The 27,547-nt window shown below is 40.6% G+C and overlaps 1 protein-coding gene and 1 pseudogene across 3 annotated transcripts in view; both read right to left on the bottom strand.

The window, feature by feature from the left end:
• Nucleotides 1-27,547, bottom strand: part of ANAPC1 (anaphase promoting complex subunit 1) — a 102,317-nt gene that overhangs the window by 3,627 nt on the left and 71,143 nt on the right. For both annotated transcript variants that reach the window (XM_082672633.1, XM_082672634.1), the window contains exons 35-47: nt 25,407-25,483; nt 24,769-24,859; nt 24,620-24,673; nt 23,554-23,747; nt 19,173-19,259; nt 15,744-15,861; nt 14,749-14,826; nt 14,319-14,386; nt 13,168-13,306; nt 10,886-10,972; nt 9,548-9,643; nt 7,729-7,927; nt 2,171-2,305 (exon numbers count right to left, since the gene is read on the bottom strand). In XM_082672633.1, the coding sequence (XP_082528759.1) occupies nt 2,171-2,305; nt 7,729-7,927; nt 9,548-9,643; nt 10,886-10,972; nt 13,168-13,306; nt 14,319-14,386; nt 14,749-14,826; nt 15,744-15,861; nt 19,173-19,259; nt 23,554-23,747; nt 24,620-24,673; nt 24,769-24,859; nt 25,407-25,483 (1,423 nt within the window). The remainder of the gene's footprint in view (nt 1-2,170; nt 2,306-7,728; nt 7,928-9,547; nt 9,644-10,885; nt 10,973-13,167; nt 13,307-14,318; nt 14,387-14,748; nt 14,827-15,743; nt 15,862-19,172; nt 19,260-23,553; nt 23,748-24,619; nt 24,674-24,768; nt 24,860-25,406; nt 25,484-27,547) is intronic.
• Nucleotides 17,098-18,712, bottom strand: LOC309833710 (proline-rich protein 14-like; annotated as a pseudogene). Its single transcript has 2 exons — nt 18,679-18,712; nt 17,098-18,415 (listed from the first exon to the last, which is right to left on the bottom strand). The product of its transcript is annotated as a proline-rich protein 14-like (transcript).

The following is a 27,547-nucleotide window of genomic DNA, read 5'->3' as shown; positions in this document are numbered from 1 at the left end:
TTTTGTGTTGTTTTGTTTTCTTTTTTCAGGCAGGATAGTAAATCAGATCTCTGTTACTCCATCCTGGATGAAAAAGGAAGTCTATGCTTTCAATTTTTTTCTTCTTTTATTTTTAGTACCTTGACTTCTATGCAACTAGGTGTGGTTTTCTTTGTATTTATCTTGCTCAGGGGTCACTGTAGGTTGATGTTCATCATCCATTTTTCAAAATTCTTAGCCTCTGTCTCTTTAAATACGGCTTCTATCTCATGTTCTCTCTCCTCATATTCTGGGATCTCAACTACATGCATGTTTGACTTCTTCACCATGTTCCACATCTCTCTTTTCTGAATTTTCCGTTCATTTTTCTCTCTGTGCTTCAATCTGTTTATTTTCTACACACTTGTCTTGCAGTTCATTTATCTGCTGTGTCTAATATGTTAATTAATCTACACACTGAATTCTTTTTTCTTTTTTTTCCTCTTTTTTTTTTTTTTTTTTTGCTGCACCCACACAGCTTACAGGATCTTAGTTTCCCGACCAGGAGTCAAACCTGGGCCCTGGGCAGTGAAAGCATGGAATCCTAAGAACTGAACTGCCAGGGAATTCCCTATATACTGATTTCTTAATTTTAGTTATATTTTTCAGTTTTAGAATTTCCAATTAACTCTCACTGATTCCAGATTTCTGGTGAAATTCTGTATCTTTTCCTCTATTTTCTTGGAAATATTAGTCAGTTATTAGTCATAGTAACTCCAGATACTGGAGTTATGGAAGTCTGATAACTCCAATATCTGGATCACATACAAGTCTCTTTCTTTTACCTTTTACTCCTATTATGTCTTTTAATTGTGATTCAACACTGATACTATGATTTAAAAACTGTAGAAGTTTAAGACATTTTCTTCTTCCTATACAGGTTAATTTTTCTTCTATCAGGGAGGTAGCATGCAGCAGATCTCCTCAATTCTGCTCTAGGCTAATTTTAGGTCTGCTGTGTTTCAGTGTTACCTTTCCTGCTAGGGCTTGGCCCTGCTACTGTTTCATGTGAATGTCTGGGATTGGCAGGCCTTGAGTACTGCCCTTTGTCTCCTGGGCACTATGCTGTTGTTGGAATCATTGCCCACATTTTTAGCCTCCTGGTTTCTGCTAGATTTCTTGAAGTTTTATCCTGCGCATGTGCAGGTTAAGATTTGGCAAATGCCTCAAGGGAAGAGTGTGTCCAGGTTTTTGAGTTATTATTCCTCTTGTCCCCTCCTATCTGGGACTTTGCTCCTCAAGTTCTAGCCCTGGGCAATCATTAATCCAACCTCTGGCTCCTCTGCCCAGTAGCACTGCTGCTTTTTGCTGGGACTCTACTTCTTGTAATGAATTGACAAATGCCTCTGGGAGAAAGTCAGAGTAAATATGGAGCTCCTCAAATGAGTCCCTTCTCTCAGGAATTCTTGTCTCTCAATCAAGTCTGGTCACTATGGTTGCCACCAATTCCTTTAAACTTTATGTAGTTTGTCCACTTTTATATTTGCTTTTGTAGGAGAGTCAGTCTAATGCGAGCAATTCCACCGTGGCCATAACTGCAACAGAAGTCTCTGAATAGTGCATTTTCATCTGAGGTTTTCAAAGCAGCTATAAATCAGTAATATCATTAAACTTTTAAGTTTAAATGATTAAATGGACAAATTTTGTATCTGATTACATATTCTGAAAAATACAGTTAGATGCTAAGATTTTAAACTCTCTATTATGAAAACAATCAAATGTCAATACATACAAAATTAGGTACCTGATCATTTCAAAGCTTTATAATATTAGAAATTAATATTATGTGTTTTAAAAAAATCCAAATTGAAAACCCAAAAAATACAGAAAAATAGCTTTAATAAAAATCAATTAACAGAGAAAAAGAATACGAACATTTAGTTTATTAGTATATACTGGTATCTGGGGCCCTGTGAAGAATCCATCTTCTTCTGAACGTAAATAAAGGTTTATGCATGTGTAAAATTCGGATAGTTTGGGGTTTGTTTTTTTTTTCTTCCAGAAAAAATTCTGAAAAATAATACCCAAACATGAATGAAGCCAAAAACCTAACTGGAGAAAATAACTCAGTTTAGAAACACCTCCTAACAAGAAACTAAACCCATCAGCGGGTAATACAGGTACTGAAAAGAGGATGTAGATGTGCAATTACCTTCTAGTCCTATAGACGGCAGGTGCCGCGGGGCTGGCACTGAGTGGTAGACGAGGAAACAGGCCAGCATGCTCAGCTGCGACTCCTCGCAGGGCTGCCCGTTGAGGTAGGCGTGCACACACCCATCACCCCCAGCTGTGAGAGAAGCACACATGGAACAGAACCAATCGATTACAGAGCTGAGAGGCACAAGGAACGCCTTCTTTTTATTATTTTCTCATCAAGAGCTCATTGAGCACTTACCATATACCACACAGGTCCTGTACTGGGCATTAAGGCTACTGTGGTAAACCAGACAGAGTGCCCGTCACTGCGGAGTTTAGAGTGCTGCGGGGGACGGAGATACTACATACCTAACGATGCAAACAAATGCTAATCATAAATTGTGATGAGTGCCATGAGAGTGCAGTGGTCACCATGGTCGTCTCCCCAAACACCCATTCTACCACCCTTCCCTCCACATCTGAGGGGACTGACTGCAGCTCCAGGACTGGATCCTGATTTATCTTGGCCAGAGGTTCTCAAACTTTAACAGGCATCAGAATCACCTAGAGGACTGATTAAAACACAGATGGGTGGGTCCCCACAATTTCTTGGATGGGGCCAGAAAAACTGTATTTCTAACAGGTTCCCAAGTGATCCCACTGTTGCTGCTCCAGAGACCACACTGTGAGAACCACTGGTCTGGGACAATCAGGGCAACCCCACTTCCCTGACACAGTGACTGGTTCAAGGACAGGCAGACCTAAGCCATTCAGAGAGACACTCTACCCCGGGGATTGATCGAGGAATGTGCACGAGTTCCAGTGCAAGCCAGAGACACAAGGAGATGCTTGAGAACATGTTTGCTAGAGGCTTCTGGGAAACAAACTCCTCATTCTTATGGCAAAGCTCCTGGAAGCAACTCTATTCTTCCTCTGAGTTGGAGGCAAGGAACTGTTACAGTCAGTTCATTGCCATCAGAAAGAAGTACTCTGAGGATAAAGTCATGGCACAGAGTGTCACTGATGGAACCTCAGAGAAATGGAGCTGGAGCCACTGGAGCGACAGCCTGCCGTAACTGTGGACTTCCAATTATATAAGTTTATAGGTGTCCTATTGTTGGAGCCAGGCTGAGTCAGGCCTTCTGTTACTTGCAGACAAAGGCATTTTGATACAGAGAAAAAGGTTGAGAGAGAGAAAGAGAGATATAAAGATGGCAGGAAAGCTGCCTGAGGCAGTGTGGTCTTGGAAGGCCTGTGTGGAAGGGGCATGTAAGTGGAGGCTGCAAGAATGAGTATGAGTTGGGCAGGCAAAGAATGAGAGGAAAAAGGTTCTCGGGAGGGAAAGCAGCACATTCAACAGTTCCGTGGTGAGAAAGAACTCCATGCTTTCGGGGAACTGGAAGGGACCAGGGTGCCTGAGTGGAGTTTGTGAGGAACAGGTGGTATAGAAAGAGGCTGTAGAGGGAGACAGAGGCCTTGCTGGTCATGCGGGGCCTGCTGGCCACATGGTACAGATTTTTTTCACAACTGAATCAGCAGCCTTTGCGAGGTTTTAAGCAGAAGTGTTGAATCTGTTTACTCTTTGAAAGACCATTGTCAGTTGACTAGAGACAGTGAGAGGGAGATGAGAATGAAAAACAGGAAGACTTGCAGGAGGCTGCAACAGTCGTCCAGGCAAGAAATAATCACGGTTTGTTCTCGGATAGAAGCAGCAAAATGTGGACAGAGTTAGGAGATATTTAAGAGTTAGGACTGAAAGGATGTGGTAATGGATTGACTACCGCAGAAGACAGGAGAGGGAGGGAGAGGAAGGGGCAAGGGTGACTCCCAGAAAGGTAAGGAAGGAATGACCGTGAAACTAAGTGATGAAACTAAGAAAGAATGGTCGGAGGGTTTTTTTTTTTTTTAAAAAGAATTGGGAAAGTGTGCCGTCACAAAGGTCAAGGGAGGTCTGTTTCCATAAGAATGAGAGGGAGCGACAGGAAGACTATCAGGGGTCCACTGAACCTGACATGAGGATGTTAGTCTGGTGGGAGTGAGAACATCTGGGGGTGGCAGCAGGAGGGGTGATAAAGGAGGCAAGAGGAGACCCTGCTGTGGCAGCCTGTCAAGAGAGGAAGGAGAGAGCGCGGTTGCTCACAGTTCCTCGTCAACGACTTTCTCATGCCTACTGGCCTTTTTTTTTTTTTTTTTTTTTTTTTTTTGCGGTACGCGGGCCTCTCACTGTTGTGGCCTCTCTCCCGTTGCGGAGCACAGGCTCCGGACGCGCAGGCTCAGCGGCCATGGCTCAAGGGCCCAGCCGCTCCACGGCATGTGGGATCTTCCTGGACCGGGGCACAAATCCGTGTCCCCTGCATCGGTAGGCGGACTCCCAACCACTGCGCCACCAGGGAAGCCCTTGCCTACTGGCTTTTTGTTTCACCGATTTTCTCTACACTTTTTCTGCTTCCAATTTCACTGATTTCAGCTCTTATATCCTTGCTTTGGGTTTATTTTGCTTTTCTTTTTCTAATTTCTCAAAGAACTTAGATTAGTAATTTGAGACTTTCCTACTGTAAGCATTTAGCGCTATAAATTTCCCACTTTAGCAGGAAGACTTACACTACAAAATTTACTCTAAACCTACAGTAGTTAGGGAAGTGTAGTACTGGCATAAAGACAGACATACAGATCAATCGTACAGAATTGAGTCCAGAAATAGACTCACACTTATACAGTCCACTGATTTTCAACAAAGGCTCCAGAGCAATTCAATGAGAAGGAAAAGTCTTTTGCATAAGTGGTCCTGGAACAACTAGATATCCATATTTAAAGCTGAGAAAAAAGAAAACTCCCAGCTCACACCAGGCATAAAGTAGGAGAACATATCTGCAAAACATATCTGACAGAGCTTGCAGCCAGAATATGTTAAAAACCCCTACAACTCAACACTCAAGACAGCCAATTTTAAAAATGGGTAAAGGTTTGAAAAGACACTTTGCAAAGGGTATATGAATAACTAACACATGCAAAAATAATTAACATGATGAGTCATCACGGAAATGCAAATTAAAACTACAATGAAACACCACTACATATTCAGTAGACTGTCTAAAACTACAGACTAACAATGTCAAAATCTGCACTGCATCCCACTGCTGGCAGGAATGTAAAATGGTACAATTTGGAAAATAACTGAGCATGTCAATGGGTGAATGTACAGATGATATAAGAATGGCAGAATGTTGATACTGTTGAAGCTGGGTAATGGGATTTATTATACTATTATGTTTACTTTGCACTATGCTTTAAATTTTCCATAATATAATATAAAAGTAAATAAAACTTTTTAAGTCCTTCAACTTTAAACCCATTTTCTTTGTTCAATTAAAATCCATTTGAGGAGATAAATCACAAAACATGTACACAATATGATCAGTCTGCTCCATTTCCAGACTTCATGGCTATAGTTTGGGTTATAGTGAGCCACCTTAAAAGTCCATATATTCATCTGTGATTTCACTGAGACACAAATATGAATGACAGTTTCCAGTGCTGTCACACGGCTTCTGCATCATCATTTAATTTATTGTTCTCCGCCCCAAAGCTAATAGTATCTGTGAGGGGAGACCACATACTTAAGAGGCTTTTTTTTTTTTTTTTGTGGTACGCGGGCCTCTCACTGTTGTGGCCTCTCCCGTTGCGGAGCACAGGCTCTGGACGCGCAGGCTCAGCGGCCATGGCTCACGGGCGCAGCCGCTCCGCGGCATGTGGGACCTTCCCGGACCGGGGCACGAACCCGCGCCCCCTGCATCGGCAGGCGGACTCTCAACCACGGCGCCACCAGGGAAGCCCAAGAGTTTTTTTAAAGTGATAGTTCTTTTTAAATAAAAAAATAAATACACATTTTTGGCAATCAGAGTGGCAAGTCAAAGCTGGTGAAGGTTACTTACAATGCTGTAACCCACCACCACCAAATGCCCTGAAGAGCAGTGAGGAGAAAGCAATTCAGGGCACTGTTTTAGAGACGCTCTAGTCACTGCCAAAGCTTCATCACATTATATGAAACATGCAAATCAGAGAATCTGCACAGGTTTAAGGACTTATTTCTTATCAACAGCAAGGGTCTGCTATGGGTGATCAAACACTAAATTGAAGTATAAAAGAACATCAACACCTATAAAATAACATGTATTTTTCTCCCAAACATGAGAACAAAACGATTATCATATTTTTAGAAATTGTGAAACTGCACGAGCTTTCAAATCCCAAGAAGAAATACCAGAGCACATGCAGGTGTTAAACATAAACACTGGGAGTTTGAAATTGCTGTTTTCCATATATATCACTCACAATCTGGTTTACAGTTAAATCTTTTCGGAATTTTTTTTTAAAGAAACAAATAGCGTATTCATATTGGGGGAGAGATGGGTGCAGATGGGAAATAGGGAGGCAAGGGTCCCCCTCATGTTTGCCAAAAACCACTGCCCCACCCGCCTCCACCCTCACCTCCCTCCTCTGGGGAGGGGCCCTGTCAGGCTCCCCGCTTCTAGTGGGTCTCCCTCTTCCTCCTCCCCTGCACCTCCAGTGCCTGGGCAGAGCCCACCCCGGCTCTAAAGCCAGGTGAAGACAGGCTCAAACTAACGTTCTTCCCCCTTCCTCCACCTCCCCCTCACTCCCATCTCTTGTCTAACTAAAATACAGAAAAAGCAAGAGCAGCTGGGACCTGGGAGCATCAGTCACCCGGGGGCTGGGGCAGGGCAGGCAGCGGAGCCTCAGCCAGGTGTAGTGGAACACGCAGATAGCTTTAAACATAATTATATTCGAATTCCTGGGTTCTACCAGTTACTAACAACTTTACAGAATTAGGAACTGTTCCTACTGATACCACTGGAGTTAGTATTTACTCAAAGCAAGTTGCTGTTAGATACATACTGGAAGCATTAGAACTGAAAAGAATAAAAAGATCAAGGGGTTAACTATTAAAAATCAATTTCAGGCATATATCACACATCAAACAGCTTTCCATATATCAAAAGGCCCCATCACTCGCCTCCCATGATTACTTCTACACTGTCAGGAGTAATTTCACAGTCTCCCTGCAATCACAAGGCAGTGCTTCCACTGACAGAAAGCCAGTTACATATGCCCCAGGTCCTCACTGACTGACTCACAGAGCCGGTAAAAGAAGCATTCACTCCAAGTCCACATCAAGTTTTCAGTGTACACAAGGTAAAGGCAGAAAAAAGGCCTCAGGGAGGTGACAGGCCACACCCCTAAGAAACAGAAGAGAGAGGCACTGGAAAGAAACACGATCTGATGTTAGAAAAGATAAAACAAGTTCCTAAGTGTCAAGTGGTATTTAAAATGCTATATATATATTCTCCCCGTGGCTTATAAAGCAGAGTTAAATATATTTGTTAAAGAAGTTAAAGTAGATAATCAATGTAATTCATCTAACTGAAAACTACATCTATAGCCATTCGGGATTGTACTCAGACTTATCTTGCTTTCCAATGGAAAAAAAAGGTCAAAACAGAAACACCTGAGTCCCAGTGTAGCTTAAAAACACAAAGGGCGCAATGCTGTTATTACCTTGTAGCCACTGGTCCAGAGTATTATCAATAGTGCATTTGACAACAGGGAGGAATTCCGAGTTCATAAAGAGCCCTCGCTTAGGGTGGTTCTGCAGCCGCTCCTGATGACTTCTGGAGCTGAAAAACTCTAGCACCAACTTTATCTGCCAAAGTTCAGATGTCTCGGACATTTCTCTTCTTCCCAGTCTTCTTACAGCCTTGCAGAGAAAAGAGAAACAGCAATCTACTTAATGAAAGAGTAAAGATGCAACTGTCACTTCCTCAGAGTTGTATACTAGAGTATTTTTTAAATGTGCCTCATAAGATCAATAAAGGGCAGAGGGGAACCCATTCTGGGTTTTGCTGCAGTCTGCCCCACAGAGGAGCCCCCTACTGGGTTTACATACATGGCCCACTCTCTTCAAAATGAACATGAACAGCTTTCAGGTGAAAAAACAGCAAAGGCAAATGAGCTCATTCTTGGCTCAATGGCTCTGAAAAATGAAGACCAATAGGTCTACAGCCAGTCACCTCTGGGAAACCCAGGTTGGGTACAATGACATGGCCAGGATCAGGCCAGGGATTCCAGGGGTCAGAAGGCAAAAGTATTATTGATAGTGCTGTTCTTGGGACCCATCTGCAAAGTCACCAAGGCTGCAACCAGAAGGGATGTTCTTCTCTAGATACACACCCACAACTGCAAAGGGTGAAGAAGGTTCAGAGTGTAAAAAGAGAACACACTCTCAGCCAGCAACTAAAAAATGCAACTCATTACTTGGCTGTTGTATAGAGAGATACTGTGAGAAGCAGTACCAGTGTGGACATCATGTATTCATACTTATCAACCAAAAAGGTGGATACCTGACAATAATGGCATTCTAGGCCTACTCGGTTACACTGGAACTGGCCTTTTAATTAAGATTGTTACTTAACACAGGTTTTGGGGAATTATCTCCTGTGTTTTCCCACTCAGTTTTTCAGTAGAGATTGTTTTTCCATTAGAGATTACTTCCTTTGACTTTAGACACTGAGTCCCAAATTCTCATCTGTGAACTCATTATATCACAGTCACTCGAAGGGCTGTTTAAAACTACAGATCCTGGACTTCATCTCAGAAATTCTAATTCAGTAACTATGGAATAGGACTTGAGGATCTGAATTGTTAAGATTTCCCAGATAAATTTTAGCCAAGTTAGAAAACTACTGGCTTAGTTTAACTGCAAATTTGAGTCTGAAAGATATGACACTATTTTAAAAGCCATATTTATTACTAATAACCTGAAGTGAATAAATTAGTCCGATCCTTTAGCAAAGCTGTTGAGCATTACCTTCTGCATTACCCCTTTTAGGCTCTTTTAAAACAACAATAACACGAAAGAAATTTAAAAATGAACTCCAGCTCCCTAAATCCCCACATGCTGATGCTGTAACCTCTGCGAGCTTAATTACGCAGGTGTAACTGCACACTACTGCTATCATCAGGGCACCGTTTGTTCACTTACTGCTCACTTGCATAATCTTTTCCACGAAGAGGCTTTATCAGGAGGAAGGCAAGAGACATGAGGATGCTAGGGGAGAAAGGAAGGGAACGTGCTCTTCCTCTACTTGTCAGAGGAAGAGGCCAGAAGAGGCGAACCCCTGGAGTAACCCCACTTGTCATCATAAACTCTAAGCTGTACAGAGCTTTCAACTTTGATAGGGATTCCTTTTTTAAAATTCTAAAAGCAAATGAGAAACTAAAGAGATGGATATAGAGAGAATCTTACCTCACTGTTCGTATGTTATGTGAAGTACAAGATAAATCTCATCAGAATTGGAATAGGTTTTTTGAACCATACCTGATCCATTGCTATGTATGCAGGTAACATCTCCGGGGTCTCCTGGGTCACACATTCATATAGCACTGAAGAAAAGAGATCCAGAATTTCCTGTTTCTGTGGAAAGTCAGAATATTTTTGTAGCACATCAATGTATATTCCAAAATCAATTCAAAAAAACAACTGTAAAGCAATTACTATGGCCCATTCTTAAGTTCTGCAGTGAATGATATAAAAGGGCAAAACAGCTAGGTCTTTATAAAATCAAAGTGCATGCAATATTAAACACCAATGAAATATAACCAAAATTAAGTCCCATGGGACAGTTAAGGCTGTAAGTGCTGTGGATGAGAGGAGTGAACCACGCTGGGTAAAATGAGCAGGCAGGACATCACAGAGCTCTGTCTTGGGTTGGGCTGGCAAGAACAGGATCCAGAAAGAGCGCCCAGGATCCACCACACCAAGATGCAGTAGAAACACTGAGCAGAACAGGTTAGGGGGAGCCTGCACAGCAAGTCCAGCTGGGGTTAGGGGCAGGCGTGGGCTTTCACCAGAGACCTGTGGTCTTGAGTGCAGGCCCCGGCCCTCACTGGCTGTGTGATCTTGGGCATGTGATATCTCTCAGTGGCAGTATCCCCATCTGTAAACCCACAACAATAAAGTACCTACCCTCTGGGTCAGAATTAAAGGAAAAACTTACAAAGAGTACTGAGCAGAGTGCCCAATATACAGTGAAAATTCAGTAAGTAAGTGGTAGGAAGGTTATATCACTTAACTTTCAAAGCAACAAGGTAAGGTAGGTTCTATTATAACCCCACTTTTAGAAATAAGGAAACTACATCTCAAAGAGGTTGAAAAATTTTCCCAAGGCTATATACACTTGCAGGCAATAGGCCATCAATCCTGGATCATCTAATTCCTACATCCAGTCCTTGCCACCTGAAATGATGGATTAAATCAAAGATCTACCAGCAAGTACCCTTTGAATCCTTAAGAAAATGGTTTTATGACCAACAAAAAGAAGGGTTACAAAACAAATAGAAAACAAAATTAATAAAATTATGTAAAAACAAGAGAAGGGTAGTAAACATTGAAAACATGAATTAGTACAAGAATGGACATAAAGTATCACCTATCAAAACTAATGTCTTAGGAATTTTAAGTTGTTTTCTTCTATCAAGGTAGGAAGTTACTGAATTTAATAGTTTTAGACTATGAAAAATCTATACTTGCCAAACAAAAATCATCCAATGTGCCTGAGGCATGTTATCAATATCAAAGCTACATACGGATATTTTAGGGTTTTTTGGTGGTCCACAGATAGAAACAACAAAGTCTAGCAAACCACATAATATATACCTGACCCATGTTCACAGTTGGTTTGCAGAAATATTCAGCAAATGACAGAAGTGCTGGATCAGAAGTGAATGCTGAAATCGTTTCAGGCTAAAAAATAAACAAACAAGCATAAGTGAGATAATAAAGATTTTTTTCATTACTACTCAAACTGTAATGCATACACCTATAACCTACCTTATTTTTTTCACACAGTGTTCCCAAAAAACCCAAGGTAAAACTTGCTAGAGCTTCGTCAACCTGCTCTGCTGAGAAGTTTTAAGAAACTTCTTTTTTTTTTTTTTTGCGGTACACGGGCCTTTCACTGTTGTGGCCTCTCCCGTTGCGGAGCACAGGCTCCGGACGTGCAGGCTCAGCGGCCATGGCTCACAGGCCCAGCCGCTCCGCGGCATGTGGGATCTTCCCAGACCGGGGCACGAACCCGTGTCCCCTGCATCGGCAGGCGGACTCTCAACCACGGCGCCACCAGGGAAGCCCTTAAGAAACTTTTTGCACAAGCTACCGTGAGCTACTGATTTATCAAAACAGGTGCTTCTTACACAACTCACCCAAAAAAGGCTTTCCCTCTCCTTCCTTAACGAACTGAAAGGCAAACAAACTAGAAACTAGAATTGTTACTGAAAAGGTAAGGAAAAAAGATTATCACTCTACTAAGCCACTCAAAAAAAGACAAATGCTGTCATAAGGTCATTAGAGTCATCAAAGTCAGAAAGAGAGAAAGCAGAATGGTGGTTGCCAGGGGCTGGGCAGAGGGCGAATGGGGAGTTAGTGTTAACGGGGACAGAGCTGCAGTTTTGCAAAATGAAATGAGTCATGGAGATGGATGGTGGGAGTGGCAGCACAACATTATGAATGTACTTAGTACCAATGAACTATACACTTAAAAGGTTTAAGCCACTATATTTTTTTATGTTATGTGTGCTTTACCACAATAAAAAAACTGGAAGGAAGGGTGAGGAGGACTGTCACTCAAGTTTCAAGACTGAAAATGGAATATGAAGGTATTACCACTTTCCACTGAGAGTCAGTTTACTTCTGAACTCCCAGCAGGCAGGAAATGGAGGTGTCTTTTAACTTTTATAAATTTGCCCCATTCAAACTCAAGTCTAAACTTGTCTGTTTTCTTTATAAATTGGATTAGGATCTTTGAGATGGGCCCTAGTTTATAAATCAAAGCAACAGTGCTAAATCAAGTTAAACTTTGCCCAAAAATCCTTCAAAAGTATTTCATAGGGACTTCCCTAGCAGTCCAGTGGCTAAGACTTCGCCTTCCAATGCAGGGGTTGTGGGTTCAATCCCTGGTCAGGGAGCTAAGATCCCACACGCCTCCTGGCCAAGAAACCAAAACATAAAACAGAAGCAGGGGGCTTCCCTGGTGGCGCAGTGGTTGAGAGTCCGCCTGCTGGTGCGGGGGACGCGGGTTCGTGCCCCGGTCCAGGAGGATCCCACATGCCGCGGAGCGGCTGGGCCCGTGAGCCATGGCTGCTGAGCCTGCGCTCTGCAATGGGAGAGGCCACAACAGTGAGAGGCCCGCATACTGCAAAAAAAAAAAACAAAAAAACAAAACAGAAGCAATATTGTAACAAATTCAATAAAGACTTAAAAATATGGTCCACACCAAAATAATCTTTAAAAAAAAAGTATTTCATAGAGAACGTATTGAATACTGACAAACAAAATTCACTGATGTCAACTATATCTATTTATTCCCTGGAAACTATTATAAAGGCTCAGTCATAAGAACTAATAAGTGTTACCTTGCAAAAATCTTTTATTTGGGCCATGTCTTAAGTAAATCTTAATGGACTTGAGGATTAATTATTAAGCTAAATTTTTTTTAGTGTTAAGATATATTCTGACTGTCCCTGCCACTAAACGTAAATCATCCTTAGAGTCCTGGCAGATGGCCCATATTTTATAATGGTTGTCACAGAAAACAGCCAACAGGCCCAAGGTCATTCATCCTTTATAATATGCAATGATTAGAGAGAGCAGATCTACCTAAACGGTACCATAAATGTTATCATAGAAGTACATGCTTTGGGTGGACTAGTGGGATTTGAACCTATTCCCTTTCATCATTCAATTCTGGGGGGGGTTTTAAATTGAGATATAATTGACATATAACAGTTTATTAGTTTCAGGTGTGCAACATAATGATTCCATATATGTATATATTGAGAAATGATCACCACAATAAATCTAGGTAACATCCATCATCACACAAAGTTATAAATATTTTTTTCTTGAGATGAGAATATCCTTCAGTTTTTACCAATTACTACCTTGAAAGCCCGAGCTTCAGAGTTCCTGTTAGCAACAGTCTGGGCCAACAGACTTTGCCACCCCATTGGATCTTCCTTGTACGAGAGCTGACCCGCTCTGAGCTTAACATATAAAACCCCGTCCTTGGAAAGAATTGACCTGAGAGAAAACAAGAATGAATTTAATATGAGGTATTACTGGCAGTTGTTGGCTGGGAATGCAGTGTTTCCCAACAATAGTATTGAGAAATAAGTGAAGTCTTAAACAAGACTTCGCATGAGGTGAGGTCTTCACCACTTTCCACTAAGATATATGATTATTTACTGTGTCTAAACTCAATCAGTCCCTACAACAAAGTCATAATCAGGTTCTGCTTTTCTCTGCCATCTAGATTCATGGGACCTGGTAAATAAGAAGTCATTCTGACTATTGGCTCAAGTGTGGACTTCAAAGGAGGTATTTTATCTAACATGTCTTCATACTCCCTTAAATATCTACTGATTGGTTTATAGCAAAAAGAAAAGGATGCTGCAAATCTCAGACAGAACAATACAGAAAACAGCTACTATATAGATAGTCTGGGAGAAACAAATGAGGACTGTACTTTAAAAATTGTTACAAGCTTGTTAAACTTTCTGGGAATTTAAAGACTTAATTTACACACTAACTGAAGTGTAAAATTATTAACACTCTCTGTTCTTCAAAGTAATTACTTGCATATGACTATTTCCGCCCAAAAGTAATCTACCATAACCTCAATTTTATGAGAGCAATATAACAAGAGAATGGTAAAGAGATGCAACAGAAGATGTGGTCTGACAAACACCAACTATTATAAAGTTCCCTTTGTAGACATATGTAAATCAGCCTCATTTTCTTAAACTAAATCTTTCATTATTGCTCCAAAAGACAATTCCACTACTGTCCCAATTTAAGTCACTTCAAGTTTCTCAATGAATTAATATAAATAGGATTTGACTTCTAAATTAAAAATTTTACTTTCTAATACAAACTGTTTCAAAGATACAGACAACTTTATTCAACACTACATATTGTCCTGGGTGATATTAAAGGGTGACAAGGAACATTCTACATAATAATCTATAATTTATATCTTCCCATATATTTCTATTCCCTTCACAGACACATCTGAGAAATTCTATATACTTACTTCAAGTGTTGGGTTCCCTTGCTTAAATCTATGAGCAGTTCCCAGTATCGTGGGCCTTTAACTTTAATCTGCCAAGATAAATGTAAACAGTCAATCCAATGCTGGGAAAGTGCTAGTTTGATAAAATGAAACCCATGCTTCTCAGAGGAAATAAAAATAAAATGGGCTAGAAAGAGATACTGAGAGGTTAACAAGCCCCATTTCCAGACGGACATGTAAGTGAATCATGTTCTCAGGCCATCTCGGCCATCAGTAAAGAGCCCCCAGTAAAGACCTTCTCTATTCCTCAGGACTATTCCTCCTGCGCTGCTTTCCCATTTCTTATAAAACACTGAGAAAGCACAGGCTTTTATTTAGCTACCTTTAAATGCTCTGCTGTTCCGGCTGAATCTACCCCTTGGATAAATCTCCCTATTCACACCCTACTTACCTGCTTTAAAAGGTGGAGTTCTGGAAGAAGGGTAGGAGCCATCAGTTCTTCTTTGGTTTGTTCATACCACTGAGTGCCCTTTACAAATGTAAAGGAAGAGTCACAGCTCACCATATAGTCAGGGAGAAGTACAAAAAGAACATCACTCTACACTTCCCCTTCCCTGCAGTTTGTAGGCAGACTGTCAAACGGCACAAAATCCTCTCTGATACCCAAGTCTGGAAGGGCTGTCTACAATCCTCTGCAGAGCTAGCACCACTTTCCAGCCCTCCGAGCCCCGCACTTCACCTGCCAGCAGTACTGAAGCTCTGCACTTGCGAGGCCTCTGGGTTTCTGCATGTTGTCTCCTCTGCTGGGAACGTGCCCAGTTTAGCTGGCAAATCTCAGCCCAGACACCGTGTCTACTATGACGGCCTTCCAACCCCCAGAGATGCTGGATGGGAGCACGTCTCCGCTCCCCCTGCATCCCACACAAACCTCCAATTATCACAATTTCCTTAAGGAGAATGACTATGTCATTTCAACTCTGTACCCCAGAGCCTAGCACAGTTTTGATATTCGGAAGGTACCTAACAATTTTCTGAAGGAAGGATACGTGACTTGTAATCTGTCTGTACATCTAAATCAAAGATCTCTCATCACATACACAACCTTGGGCTTTAAAGCACTCTGCTAACAAATCTAAGAATCATTCTAATAGAATTCGTTTTTTGGAACACTGCTATCAGCTGCGTAAAGTTAACAAGGACATTTTCAAACTACAAGCTCTAAAGATAAAAGAGCAGTTGATGGTCTCTAAAATACTACACCCATAGACTGCAAATGAGCCTCAATGGACTGGCAGAATGTACAAGAACTTTGGAAGCTTCAATTTTTACATGAGTTCAACTCACTACTGTCATCTTTTAAAGGACACCACTTTCAAAATATTTTGATTTGCAAAGATGGATGAGTGGCAATAAAATTACAAATCAACAACAGGGGGAGAGAGTTACCTTATAGGTCACTTCTAAGAGGGCATAGCAGGGCGTGTTTGTGTCCACATCCACGGGCACGAGAAGTCTCGGTTCTGCAGCCAGCACATACAGGTGCCGGAGAGCCTGGAGGTGATACCTGCTCAGAGAAAACACAGAAAGGTGGTAAAAAAAAAACAGGTGACGGCACATGAGCTCTACAATCTGCTGTGGTCTACGGGTTAAACCAAGTCAGAGCCAAGTGATACCTTCTCAGGACAGCAATCCTAAAGGAAGATGATGAGGTTCAATTAAAAAGTAATGGAGAAAAGATGTTAAAAAAAAAAAAGTAATGGAGAAATTCTCTTTAAAAAATTAGACACGTAACTCTTGACCCAAGAATTCTTTGAGTCTTCACAGTTAAGAGGTTTTATAGGGAAGTAAAAATTATCTAGACATGAAAATATTTAGTAATTAATTGATCACTTATAATGTTAGTTTTCAAATCCTTTTCTGCTCAAGACAGGCATCTCCTTCTACCTTCTATGGGATCTACTTCTTTCTTTCTTTTTTTTTCTTAAGGTTTGGTAGGGAAAAGGGGGAAAGAAAGGATGACAGTTTTCCTCAGACAGCAAAGCTCTTCTACATATACATCCCTATACACAAATACGTACACACACACCCAGAACACAGTACACCAAAAATTAATGGGTGACATTAATGGGTAACATTTTTCTTGCTGTGTGTGTGCTTTTCTGAGTTTTCAAAAAAAGTTTTTTTTAACTTTAAAATTCATATTTTAGAATTTAAACACATACAAAGCTATTACATTTTAAGATCCCATAAAAGGATAAAACAAGCCTTCAAATTTACTTTTCTTTTAGTTATATCAATTCCCTCCCTCTTCCCATGCAAATCTACCCACCCCTATAAATCTACCAGAAACAAAATCAATCAAGGCCAGAAAAAATCGATACATATCAGTTACATAAAGGTTCCTGTGCTTATCACCAAATTGCTTTGTTTAAAATAGCTGATACTCTGACCAGCAACATGTGAGGGCAGCTCTCCCTTGTACCCTAACCAATAGCTGACTTCAACAACTCAAAAAATCCTTCCCTGAACTGACAAATGATAGACCACCTGTCCGAGTTTTATTAATTTAACAACAATATTCTCACGCACCACCTATCACTAAATTATGGACTTCAGATGAGGCTACTTTTACGAACAGCTACCTTTCTGTCATTACTGTCTCTGCCTTACGCTGTAGTTTTACACAATGGCTCACTGCTACAAGGAGTGCTCCCCCTGTTGAACCTTCTCTGGGCAGATCACTGCAGGTGCCTTCAGGTGAGCTCACGGAGCACCTTGGATGTCACTGGGATATAAGGAGCTATTTTCTTCCCTTCCTCCACAGAGACTGGCTAGGCCTGAAACTCATAGGGAAACGGAAGTGTTGGTGGTTCTTTCTGCAAGCCTTTCCCAAGGTCTTGGGGTCTGAAAGCACCTGGTCTTCTGAGGCCCTTGGCTCCTTCCTCTTGAACTCAACTTGGGTTCTGCAGGTTCAAAGAAGGAAAAAGTGGACGCAGTAGACAAGCAAGATGTGATGAGGGAAGGAGACCTCCACCCACTCCAAGAGGGAAGACCACTTTCCAGAGTCAGGGCCAAGGGGCTGGTGGGGCTCAGGCCATCTCTCCACCACCCACAGTGCGCCGCCGAGGCCGTGGCCGGCTTAGGTGGGGTGGGCCAGGGGGTCCCGACCAGGGCAGGAGTGGCATCGGCCCAGAGAGGGCTTAGGGAGAGGTGCTGGGGGATTCTGGTCTTGAGCCCGCCACTGGCAGATAGGGGGCCGGGGACCGATAGATGCAGTGCCCTCAGCAGCCCCGGACTGCTCAGCCTCTGACATGACAATCTTCCAACTACAACTTCATGGGGGGTGATGAGGGCGGGGGGCTTTGCTGGGCGTGAGGAAGATGTCAGCAAAGCCCTCCTGCTTGGAATGAACGGAATCGAAGGCGGGGCCAAGCCCCAGGGACTGAGGCGGGGGCGTAAAACGCCGGACGGCGGCGGGGTCGATGAGGGCTCCAGAAGAGGATCTGGGGCTGGTGGTGGGCTCTCCGGAGGGTTTGCAGACAGGGCAGATGGCTGGAATGGGGGTTCCAGGTCCCTTTGGCTTTGGCTGGTGGACCCAGCTCTTCTTGCTGGGACGATGAAGCAGGGAGTCTCACTGGCAAAGCCCTCCGCTGGGGGTCTGGAGCTGGCAATGTCCTCTAGCATCACCACCCGCGTGGGCTGGAGGGCCTGGTCCACCTTTTGTGAAGGGCCCTCCCCTGGGCCAGGCGTTGTCCTTGATTGCCGCCTCAGGGTGGAAGAGGGCCGACGGACACGGCTCAAGGGCTCTCGGCATAAGTGCAGTGGGTCGGAAGGCCTGGCCTGTGGGGACCACGTGGCCTGCCTGCGTGGCGAGGCAGGTGGTTGGCTGCAGACAGAATCCTGACGTTTGCTGCGGTGCCGTGGGCTAGAGATCTCCTCTTGGGGCACCAGGGGCACCCTGAGGGCAGCCACGACATCTTCCAGGACCATGGCCAGGACCTGCCGAGAGGCTTTTTCCAAGGGCAAAGGGGCCCCGAGGGGCTGCAGATTCGGCTGTTTTGGGCTCCTGGCTCCCCATAATGCTCGAGCCACGGGTTGGCGGATAGACAAAATGGGGTCTATCCATATAATGGGATATTATTTGGCCATAAAGGAAAGAATTATTTTTTCTTTTCTTTTTTTTTTGCCATGCTGCACAGCTTGCAGGATCTTAGTTCCCCAACCAGGGACTGAACCCGAGCCCCAGCAGTGAAAGCACTAAGTCCTAACCACTAGACTGCCAAGGAATCCCCCCTTTTTTAAAACATATCGAAAACTTTAACATATGCAGAGCTTTTGTATTATCAGACTGCTTCTACGTGTTTGAGGTTCTACTGCTCACTTCCACTTCTAAATTGTCTAATTCTTTGCTGCATTTTGCTTTTCTGTCCCTTCTTTGTCAATTATATAAAACTTCTCAGCATTCATGTAAAAGAGAGAAAAAACAGAATTCATATAGACATTGCCGCTAAATCAGACAAATTCCTCTCTTGGAACTAAACAATTCTGCCAAAACATATTCATCTTCTCTTAGCTGCTCTCTTTTGCATGATGAGTTTTTCCCTAAAGATAACCCTGTCCGGGCTACTTCTGGGTTTAGAGCAGTCCTGTTGCCTGGAGAATGGGAGAAGACTGATCAATCATCAGATGCCCAAAGTTCTCTTCTGGTTTAATATTTTGTGAGAGAAACTTTTTAAAAGATTTACCCAGGGAGATAACTAAGTTGAAGAACAGAATAAAGCTAATTTGGAAACAAATCCATGGAGCCAAAACACAATCAATTTACTCCCTTAGAGAACTTAAGGAAGATCACGTGAGGAAAATCACTAGACTCACCGGTTGTCAGTGCTGTGAGCTGGGAAGTGCGGGTAAAGGGCACAGAGGAGAGCGGCAATGGAAGAGTTCGATGTGCTCAAAGAGTACCTGCAAAACAAATTCGGGAGGGACAGACGCTGTTAATCATACTGTGCAAACTTTCATGGCATTCTCGAGAATCAGGAAATTCGGGTAGTGTGGCAATGCACGCTGATAAAGCTAACCCTTGATCAATACAAATGCGTCAACGCTGTGAACACCTGACTTTACAGTCAGTCCTTGAGGCATTCCAACACCATCTACTATTTAAAGCAGGAGTGACTATTCACAAATATTAAATTGTAAAACTTGAATTAGTGAGCAAAGTTTTAACCTAAAAGAGAACAGTAGTGAGGACCATGAGTGCAATTCTAGAGATTACAGATATTGAAAAAGTCAAGTGTAAAGTACGCTACCTTCTCCAGTTTTATATATACCTATTTATAGAAATATGCACCTTACTTCTAAACATACAAGGTTTCTTTACTGGGTATCTCAAACATTTTTTTCCTTTCTGTAAAGCATAAGCATTTCCTTAGAATGCTAGACTAAATAAAACAGGCAAAAGCTACCACTAAAAATTTACAGTGAATGGATAAACAACTATTCCTTGAAAAACAGTTTTTTTTCTTATCGATATGACAAACTTATTTTACAAAGGCCACATACTCTTAGTAAAGTAAAATCTTTTGAAATTTTCGTCCAATTATTTTACTGTTGCTCGAATTCAGCATGGCCAACGGGCAGATTTGTCTAAAGTTTTAGCTTTTCTTACAAATATTTTGAAATAAATATGGTTCAGAACATCACATAAAACCACTGTTGTCACTATTCTATATACATATATCTTTTATTATACATATACACATACACACATCCCCAAATCTCTTTCCTTATCTTTTTTAATAATTAGGGTATCAAGTAAGAATTTAGCATTTATCATACACACATATATTTAATGAAGAAGAGATTTCAAAATTTAAATATGGAAATATATCTATGTTGACATGTGCATTTCCACTTTACCATTCTGATAAAACCAAAATCCAAAGATAAACATTAGATATTAATGTTAGAAATGTTGAGATTAAGCATAAGGGTGTAACTATGCTACGAGAAATGTAAATGTTGTTAGAGAGTACACATAAGCATTCAAAGATTAAAAAAGTCACTAGAAAAGCAGCAGCAGAATGGGAGAAAATCTACTCAGTATGAAAGAAGAACAAGTAGGGTCATGCAATGTGTGATGACAAAAGATGAGATTGAATAAAGCTAAAATAAATGCAGGGGCTTACTTTGAAAGGAGATAAATTTTCAAATATCATAAAATAAGAATTTTCATAATATTTTCTTAACCACTCTTAATTTTAAACAATTGAAGAAACTTCTACAAAACCTGTCAAAAGGGAATGAATGCACACCTTTCTAATAATCTTTACTTTCTGTACTTCTGAAAAGGTGAGTTCCAATGTTTTAACTCAGTCTTAAGAGTGTAAAATAAACCTACTGACTTATAGGAAGTATGTCAGTTGTCCAAGGTCACATACTAAATAAATGAAAGGATACACCATACCCACAGATTGAGAGACTCAATGTTATAACAGATTTCAATTCCTCCAAACCAGTGGATAGACTCAATGCAACTCCGATCAATATTCTATCATGTTATTTAGTGTGGAAAAATCAAAAACAAATTCCATTATTTATATAAAATGCAAAGAGCCAAGAACAGAAAAACACATTTTTGAAGAAGAAATCTCAGTTTGGAGGATTTACTCTAACTGGATATCAAAACTTATTACAAAACTACAATACTTAAGACAAGTGTGGTACTGTGCAAGTACAGAAAAACAGACAATTGAACATAACAGCCCAGAAATAAACATATGTATATGGACAATTAATTTATAACAAAAGTGGTACTACAGAATAGTACAGAAAGGATAAACTTTTTGATACCTGTAAGGTGTCAACTGGGGAAAAAAACACAGAAAAATCAGTTCCAGGTCAACTTTAAATCCAAATGTGAATGGAAAAGCTAAAAAACTACTAGAAGATAAATAAGCAAATATCTTCATTTCTGGTGGATAAGAATATATTTCATCAGAAGGACAAAGAAGTACAAACCATAGAAGAAAAATATTAATAATTCTGTTCGTCAAAAGACAACATTAAGAGAGTTAAAAGGCAAGCCACAGAGTAGAAGATAACTACAACATACAAAACTGACAAAGGTCTTGGGATCATAATGATAAGCTAATATGGAATAGTCACATCAAAAGAAACAGAAAGTAGGGACTTCCCTAGTGGCACAGTGGTTAAGAATCCGCCTGCCAATATAGGGGACACGGGTTCGAGCCCTGGTCTGGGGAGATCCCACATGCCGCGGAGCAACTAAGCTCATGTGCCACAACTACTAAGCCTGCGCTCTAGAGTCCGTGAGCCACAACTAGTGAGCCCACATGCCGCAGCTACTGAAGCCTGTGTGCCTAGAGCCCGTGCTCCACAGCAAGAGAAGCCACCTCAGCGAGAAGCCCGCGCACCGCAACTGAAGAGTAGCCCCCGCTCGCCGCAACTAGAGAAAGCCCGTGTGCGCAGCAACGAAAACCCAACACATGGCTTCCCTGGTGGCGCAGTGGTTGAGAGTCCGCCTGCTGATGCAGGGGACACGGGTTCGTGCCCCGGTCTGGGAAGATCCCACATGCCGCGGAGCGGCTGGGCCCGTGAGCCATGGCTGCTGAGCCTGCGCTTCCGGAGCCTGCACATCCAGAGCCTGTGCTCCACAACAGGAGAGGCCACAACAGTGAGAGGCCCGCGTACCGCAAAAAAAAAAAAAAAAAAAAAAAAAACCCAACACAGCCAAAAATGAATGAATGAATTAATTTTTTAAAAAAGAAACAGAAAGTAGAACAGTGGTTGCCAGGGGGTGGGGGAAGGGGAAATGAAGTGTAGCTGTTTAAAGGGTATAGAGTTTCAGTTTTGAAAAATGAAAGTTTTGGAAATTGGTTGCACAACAATGTGAATATAATACTACTGAACTGTACATTTAAAAATGGTTAAGATGGGAAATTTTATGTTATGTATATTATACCACAAATAAAAATTTTTAAATGAATAAACCAATATGAAAATGGGTAGCAAGAGATTTGGACATCACAAGAGGAGACTTTTCAGTTGGCCATTAAAGATATAAAAAGATGCCAAATACCATTATTCAGGAAAATGGAAATTAAAACCTCAATGAGATACTACTACGTGCCGGCTAAAATTAGGAAGGCTAACAATAACAAGTGTTGACAGGATGGGGAGCAACTGGAACTTCATATGATGCTGATGAGTATATAAAATGGTAAAACCACTCTGGCGTACTGATGGCATTATTTACTGAAATAGAACATACATATATACCCTCTGACCCAGTTCTACTCATAGATCTATACATAACAAAATCAAAAACATGTACAAGAACATTCATAACAGTCCCAAACTAGAAAACAAACATATCCATCACTAACAGAATAAATTAATAACTGTGGTATAACCATACAGTTCAATTCAACAGCACTGAAACATGAATAAACCAATGCTACACGCAACATGGATGAATCTCAAACATAATGTTGAGCAAAAGAAATAAAGCACAAAAGGATACATAGTATATGATTTCATCTGAATTTCAAAAACAGGCAAAACCAGTCAAAGGTGTTAGAAAGCTACGTAGCGGTTATCTTTGGGCAGAAGTAAAGTAACAGTGAATTGGGAGGACAGAGCAGGGTTGGAGATGGGTTGTCTCGGTTACATCTTGATCTACATAATATCAAACAGATTTTCATACTGTAGGTAGTTCATTGAGTCATGCTCCTATGATTTGCACACTTTTCTGTGTATGGATTTTTATTCAAAACAGATCATTAAAAGCCAAAGAAGTCTTATAAAGGGATGAGGTGGTCAGGAATGATAGATGCTGGAAAGAGAGCAAGAAAGTTGAAAACTAAGGCAATCTCATAGGATTTGGTGACTGAAAGTATTCATGACCATTATGAGAAAGCAATTTAGTAGAAGAGTAAAGTCATTAATGAGGGGGAACAAGGGGTGATGCAATGAAGTACTGAGTATAGACTCTTCTGAGAAACGCAGTGATGCCAAGTGTGTTAGAGAGAGGATGGTAACTCTACTAGGTGGGGCATAAACTGGTGGTTAAACTATGAAAAAGCCCTTTTTAAGTGTAATAATGCCCTGAGATACGCTAATAGCTAGTCAGAATTGAAAATTTTCATGCATCTTCAAAATCAAAATAAGTCACTCTTTGAGATCTTGCTCATGAGATCTTTTCACTGAGGAAAAAATATATATATTCATTTACCTTCCTCCTCCCAAAAACAGAAGTCCAAGGGCCATGTGATGGGCTAAGTGGAAACCATAGTTCATTTCACCACCTGTTTTCATGTGCAAGAAGCGACAAAGCTGCAAAACCTTCAGGTTCCCCGAGCCAGCCATCACCATGGCGAGAGACAGCAGCACCACACTCAGGCAAGTCTCCAGGTTGTAAGGACCTGTCTGGAGACGCAGAAGATGACACTATAACCGCTGTGCTTACCTTTTCTTTATTATCAAAACTAAAGCAGCCAGCATTAGACTACAAATGTTCACAACTTTAAAAAATCTGAAAAAACAACTATTTTCCCTGATTATGAAATTTAAGTTCCATGTTGAAAATTCAGAAAATAAAGTATCAAAAGGAAATAACAATCACTTGGAATACTAACAGCTGTAAACATTTTGGCTTTCTTTTTCTCCAAATCTTTCCCTGTATCTATTTTGCTTTTAATGAAACTGAGATATTACTATACACAGTATTTTTAAGCTTTTTAATCTATTTTATTATGAGCAATCTTCACTCATAAAAATTTCTTACAGAACATGATTTTGATAGCTCCTCTATATAACAGTGTAGATACACCACAGTCCATTTTTTGACTGGTTTTAGATATTCTGTTTCCAATTTTCTAATATAAATAATGTTGATTAAATGTGTTGCTGCTTTTTTAACCAAGAAATAAAATCTTGCAGTCTTACTATCATCAGAGCAGCAATCCTCAAAACAACTGCATTTTTACTAAGTACTAATTTTTTCAAAAAGCAGTTACCATGATTCAGTACTGAGCATGGCACAAGGTATGACAATCCATGAAGGTTATGGCTTTTCTTATTTATTTTCTTGTCACAAGAATTAGATACCTTCAAGCATAGTCACATTCTCACCTAATATCCCAGAACTAAAATACAAAAGATAAGCCAAAGCTTCAAATCTCCCATTCTAAATTCAAAAACTGTGCATATATTTGGCAACACATAAGTAATCGAATTATCAGTGAATTTTCTTCAAGTTTAATTTTATTCCCAAGGAAAATCATCATAAAAAGACTTACTACAGAAGCATTAGGTGCGGACAAATAAGTCATAAAATCTTTTGCAAATTTATGCTGGAAAAACAAAAGAAAAAAATTAAGGTTAAAAGAAGCATACTAAGACTCTGTAAAAAAGAAAACAGAACACAGTAAACGAAGATACTTCTTACCAAACAGTTAAATGCTGATAAGTTTTCTGAGCCAGCAAATCGAAAACCCAGAGACAAACAAGCTCCTGCAATTATGTAGACATGTGCCTGCCTGAAAACAGATCACAAGAAATTTAAATACTGTCCTTGTCTTGCTTTAAAATTCATTATTACTATTATTTGGAGATACAAATAATAAATATTCCTGTTCTCTAAATTATCAATAGTTTATATTCTTCTGGGAATGCTCAACTGTGCCTCTACTCAATCAACTGGACAGATTTCCGTCCGGTTTTCTTCAGTGGAAGCACCATGCGGCTCTTGCTGATAAAGTCGGCCTCTTGCCTGCACTGTTTCATATGCAGCAAAAGAAGATAATTTTTAACAATCACTGCCAATTTTTTTTAATGGAAAGGATAAAAGAGGAATATGTACAAGTTAAAACTCAGACACCGTTTTTTGAGGGTAAGAACTCTATACTTCAGAGAGCCAAACGAAAAACAAACTTGTGAACATCTGGTAAATAATGGTTAAAAACATGGGGGATTCAGAATAATTACTCAAATCAAGGACAGTATTACTCCTACACAGTATATTCCAATTCATTTATCTGACAGATGCTAGAGTAGCTGATTTGTACTACATGTTTTAGGACTTACGACAAAGTTTCCAAATTCAAATCCTCTGAACACGGCAATTCGATTTCACTGAGAGAGATACTATTTTCTCTTATAATCTGTCAAGACAGAAGGCAAGAATACTTGGACATTAACATTCAAGTTACAAGTATTTAATAATTTGAAGAGTAACATATTGCTTATGGCCATATTTATATAAAATAAGCTTTACCCAACCATCTCATTCAAAGGCCTATATTTTAATCACATTGAATGCAATCCAATTTCAAATCTAAGATGGGCCAAATAACTGAATAGGACTGAACGAATATAAACTGGAGGACTTAAGTATATTCTGAATCAATAACAGAGTAATAATGTTTCATGCAAGTGAACTGAAATGCAAAGATGATGGCCACAGAGCAGAGCTGGGGCAGGAGTGAGGGGAAGCAGCAAGGAAAGTGGAAGAAAGCAGTTGCAGAGAACTCTAACCAGAGACATATATTTCTTACTCATGAATGTTTCTAGTATTAAGCCTACCTACCTACCAAAGGTGAGGTTAGTCACCAGATTAATTACACAAGCTAAACTAAACTGTCAATATGTGAATCTGTAACTATTGTTTAGAAACACATCCCTTTCCTTTTAGTATAAGTGTGAACAAGAATTTATTTTTTAAAAAATACAGACAATATCTAACTTTAACAACCAAGAACTGATTTGATTCTCTTCACTTAAATACAAATAAAAAAGATAAAGCTATATATTCTCTAAACTTATGAATGCAAGTACATAGATGTAAAACTCTGAAGATTTATTCCTATAATTCTTCTTAGAAGACTGTTCAGGGGAGTAATATTTCAGGATGCTTTCCATAATAAATCAATAAGTATTCAGAAGTCGCTTATGATACAATCTTCCTAGATACTGAATATCACCAGATCAAAAAACTTGAAATACCTTGTCTCTTTGATAATCTCAGTGAGGTAAGCAACTATGTTGGCTGTGTAATATAGGCTGATAACTACTTCCATCTTTCTTCCTTCCTCTTGTCTTTATTTTCAATTTTGGATGTATTTACTCAGAAATTGAGCGACATTCTGAAAAACTGATATAACTCCAAAGTGAGTAATTAATATATTCATGGATAACCTGATTATAACATTCATATAAATTAGCAATATCATACAGGAATGGAATATTTCTATTTTGACAGCAGACATTTACAAGCTCCTTTTTGTCTTCAAAAGAGCATATAGCCTGGAGCTTGAAGGCCTAAGTTCTAATCCCAGCAGGGCCACACACTAGCCCTAGGACCACATCTGTAAAAATGAGCAAAAATAGACTTCCTACCTTCTAGGTGTCTCTGAGAATTAGAGGACTTAACCGACTCAAAGCTCTTAAAATTAATGCTTGGCACATATGCTCTGCAAGTGTTAGCTCCATTATTATCACTATTATAGATCTGCACCATTGCTATCACAAGACCACACTTGATCATAACCACTTTAAAACATCACTAAAAACTTGGGTTATAAATAACTGTGGGGGGACTTCCCTGGTGGCAGAGCGGTTAAGAATCCGCCTGCCAATGCAGGGGACACAGGTTCGAGCCCTGGTCCGGGAAGATCCCACATGCCACGGAGCAACTAAGCCCATGCGTCACAACTACTGAGCCTGCGTGCCACAACTACTGAAGCCTGTGAGCCTAGACCCATGCTCCACCACAAGAGAAGCCACAGCAATGAGAAGCCTGCGCACTGCAACGAGAAGGGGCGGATAGGGAGGGTGGGAGGGAGACACAAGAGGGAGGAGATATGGGGATGTATGTATATGTATAGCTGATTCACTTTGTTACACGACAGAAACTAACACACCATTGTAAAGCAATTCTACTCCAATAAAGATGTTAAAAAAAAAAAAAGGAGCCCCCCACTCGCCGCAACTAGAGAAAGCCCATGCGCAGCAATGAAGACCCAATGCAGCCAAAAAACTTTTTTTAATAAATAAATAAATAAATTTATATATAAAAGAAGAAAGCATGCAGTCCAATTATGTCATAAAATAATCCTATTTTAAATAAATACACAGCTGTGGGGGTGGGGAGCACACTTCAACCCAGTCCTTGTAACCTTTTCCATGGTCTCCTAAAGTTTAAAAAATAGCAAGAAATATAAGGAGTA

The sequence above is a fragment of the Grampus griseus genome, assembly GCF_964374135.1.
Source record: "Grampus griseus genome assembly, chromosome: 15".
NCBI lineage: Eukaryota > Metazoa > Chordata > Mammalia > Artiodactyla > Delphinidae > Grampus > Grampus griseus.
The sequence above is the reverse complement of the archived record's forward strand: the minus strand, read 5'-3'. Positions and strand labels throughout refer to the sequence as shown.